Raw genomic sequence first — 3328 nt, 5'->3', positions numbered from 1 at the left:
CGTTGAGGAGCAGGAGTGCCCCCCAGAGACCCCCGGCCACGCGGGCAGCGCCCCCAGCCGAGGCCCTGCTCAGCGCATGGTGTGGCCACGCCACCTTCAAGTAGCGGTTGAGCGCCACGGCCGTGAGGAAGACCACGCTGGCCGTGCGGTTGGTGGCGATCATGAACAGGTTGACTTTGCAGGTGGTGTCCCCGAAGCGCCAGATCTCGTGGAAGAAGTAGTAATCCACGCGAAGGGGCAGGTTGAGGATCAGGAGGAAGTCCGCGACCACCAGGCTGACCAGGAACACGGTGTTGGACGTCCAGGGCCACGTGCGCAAGCAGAAGATGAAGAAGGCCAGGCTGTTCCCCACCAGGCCCAGGACAAACTCCATGCCCAAGACTGGTGCCAGGAGGGCAGACACTATGGGGGAGGAGGCCGGGTGGCAAGAAGCACTGGCCTCTCCAGGTGACCCCAAGGCAGTGGTCAGGGCAGAGGGAGAGGACGAGGAGGGAGAGGGAGGGAGGGAGAGAGGGAGCCAGGAGGGAGAGAGAGAAGGAAGGGGAGAGGGATGGCTCAGGTTAGGAAATCCCATGGGCTGCTTGGGCCGTGGACCTGAGAGACGTTTCTCCAGCTGTCTGACCCCTGTGCAATTGCGCGGGGGTCAGTGCTCGCTATCAGCTGGCCAGCACAATGACTCAATATCCTGGGGGTTTCATCATCATCCTTGCAGCCGCCAAGAAACACCCTGTGTTCCTATTTGCAGGTGAAGAGGAACCCTGCTGCTCTCCCTCCCTCTCCACCTCCCCAGAGTAGAGAGTGGCCAGCCTGTGGGGTCTCCTAGCCCAGCCTCAGACTGGAATCCGCATTGCCTCTGGCACACCAGGATGAGGGCTCAGCAGGGTGAGTGGAGGCCCAGAGGAACCCTGAAGCAGGAGGAAGGCCAGCTGGGGTGTGGCTGGGGAGTGTGTTTACAGCCCTGAGTGGTCAGACATTTGCTTGCCTGAAGGCAGCAGCTGGTCCTGACAACTCACAGCTCTGGAGACCATGCAGGCCACCCTGGGCCCCCACTCCACTCCCATCACAGATACAGACTGGGTGGCTCCCTGCCCCCACCAACTCTGGCAGCAAGGACCGTGGAGCCAACAACATGTCCTGGGAGAAGGAGGCGGGGGTCCAGTCGACACCTTGACTGTTGCGCTCACTGCCTAGTGGGAACAGCCTGCTGTCCTGATTCTCAGATTCCTGACAGTTCCAGAGTCTGTGATGGTCCCAGGTCCACATCCATGATGAAGTACATCCCATGCGCAGAGGGCTCCCCTGCCAAGTTTTACTGCCATGCCCTGGGGACCTGGGGGCTTCTCCCACAAACAGAACAATCCGGAGAATCCTCGAGTTGCCCTGCCACTGTTCATCCCACTTGGCGGGCCATCACCCAGTATTCACTGCAGAGAGGGGAGCAGGAGGTTAGGGCTGGTTTCAGACAAGGTCTAAATCCTGCTCTCCCACTGCGTGGTGTTCCCATGAGTCCATGGGGCCAGACCTGTAGGCAGGGATGGGGTAACATGAGACAGCACCAAGAAAGGCTGTGGGTCCAGGCTCCATGATCTGGCCCCCTCCCCCCGCCCCGCTGCCCCTGTGCCAAATGGCTGTGGTCAGCAGGATGCCCCGTGCTGCCAGCTCAGTCAGTCTTGGGGTTTCAAACAGTGGACACTGGCTCCTCTCCCCAGACACCCCCTTCAAGCCTCTCCCCTTCCCTGGGCTCCCACTGGCCAAGGCTGAGGACAGATAGGGTGTAGGATGGTGGGACCACCAGCCTGAGCTTTGAATGCAGACAAGCCTGAGTTGGAAACAGAGCTGCCTGCCTTCCAAAGCTGTCTAAGCCTCAACTGTAAAATGTGGTGCCACCACCTTCTTGGACAATTATAAGGATTCAATGAGGTCATTTCTGTAAAAACTTCTGGCAAATCCCCTGGCACAGAGTTGGTGGTCAGAAAAACAGGGGACCTAATTTTCATGACTTTCTGTCTTGGATTAGACACATCCTTGGAACTAGGGGGCCCTTCTTGTGGCCATCTGGGCACACTGCCTGGGGGGGCCTCCTGGGACATTGATGTTCCCTCCTCAGCTCCTGTACAGAGGAGCGTGTCACTGCCCTAGAGTGGTGGCAGGAAAGAAGTCCTCTAGAGGGGTGGTGGGTGAAGGTCTGGACACTCCTCAGGGCCTTTCAGCAAAGTCAGGGTCTCCTTTGCTGGTTTGTCAGTGGAGGGGATCCAAGCTGTGAGCTGGCAGGCAGGGATAGGGAGGCAGGGTTCAGACCCAGGTTTTCTGGAGGAAGCCTAGACTTTATCCAGGGACCTGTTTGGTCCAGACACAGCTTCAGTTCCCCCCGTGAGCGACCCCTCATCAACTTCTCCTTGAAGCCCCAGGACACTGAACCCCAATCTCCTGCTGCAGCTTCCATGATTCATCTCGAACCACTGCTGCATCCTCAACTCCCAAACTCCTGGGCCCCATGGGGGCCTGTACATAGAGGGCGGAGCAGGGGGATGGGGCCAGGTGGCCCTCCCCCTACCACCAAGCCCCTCTGAGGCTCGTCACAATCTTCATGCATTAACCGTGGTTAACTCCACCCAGGGGATTTTGTGTTTTTATGTATTTCTACGTTTTTTACAATGAGTACAAATCATTTCTGTTATTGGGGAGGAAACCTCAACAGATGCTATTTCTTAAAGCTATGTAAAAAGAATAAGTGAGAAAGAGGCAGAGAGACTTCAGCTGTGCCCCCAGGACAGGCACAGGGGCACGCATGGAGGGGCACGCGCAGCACGAGTACTTCTCTAAACATGCAGGGGGCTCGATCCCAGACCTTCCACACGCCTATGGTCAGCTGGTGCCCAGATCCCCACACACACAGTCATGGGAGCACTCAGTGTCTGACAGAGACCACAGGCCATGTGTGTGCAGGCCCGCAGGCACTTGGCGGCCAGCAAGCCTTTATTGAGGGCTTCTTGGCGGCAGGCAAGAGCTGCGCTGAGCCTGTGGATGGAGGGTGGTGAGGGGCCAGCCCCCAGAAGCAGTCCACCCGGCAGAACCACGCAGGGCAGTGGGCTGAGGGCTGTTAGGGCAGAAGGGGAGCTGCGGCCCCCAGGAACCTGGCAGCCTAGCTGAGAGGACAGGAGGAGAAGGGATGATGATCGTGTCCAGGACCCAGTCCAGGGGACAGTGAGTGAACAGTAGTGTACATAGAAACAGTGGGGCTGGGAGAGTTATTTGGCCAGGGTGGGCGCTCTGGGCCCACAGTGGGAGGATCAGTCATCCCAGGGACTTCTTGCAGGCGGGATCCTGG

General features: G+C 58.6%; 2 protein-coding genes across 2 annotated transcripts in view; both read right to left on the bottom strand.

Annotated features, from left to right (window-relative positions):
* Positions 1-2520, bottom strand: part of OXER1 (oxoeicosanoid (OXE) receptor 1) — a 3695-nt gene extending 1175 nt beyond the window's left edge. The window contains exon 1 of the mRNA XM_010842322.1: positions 5-2520. Within this exon, the coding sequence (XP_010840624.1) occupies positions 5-574 (570 nt within the window). The 5' untranslated portion in view covers positions 575-2520. The remainder of the gene's footprint in view (positions 1-4) is intronic.
* A 100-nt stretch (positions 2521-2620) lies between these two features.
* HAAO (3-hydroxyanthranilate 3,4-dioxygenase) overlaps positions 2621-3328 on the bottom strand; it is a 15009-nt gene continuing 14301 nt past the window's right edge. Inside the window, exon 12 of the mRNA XM_010842309.1 lies at positions 2621-3324. Coding sequence (XP_010840611.1) covers positions 3295-3324 — 30 coding nt within the window. The 3' untranslated portion in view covers positions 2621-3294. The remainder of the gene's footprint in view (positions 3325-3328) is intronic.

Source organism: Bison bison, unplaced genomic scaffold (genome assembly GCF_000754665.1).
Source record: "Bison bison bison isolate TAMUID 2011002044 unplaced genomic scaffold, Bison_UMD1.0 scf7180017864177, whole genome shotgun sequence".
Lineage (NCBI taxonomy): Eukaryota > Metazoa > Chordata > Mammalia > Artiodactyla > Bovidae > Bison > Bison bison.
Note: the sequence above shows the minus strand (reverse complement) of the source record. Positions and strands in the feature narration are given on the sequence as shown.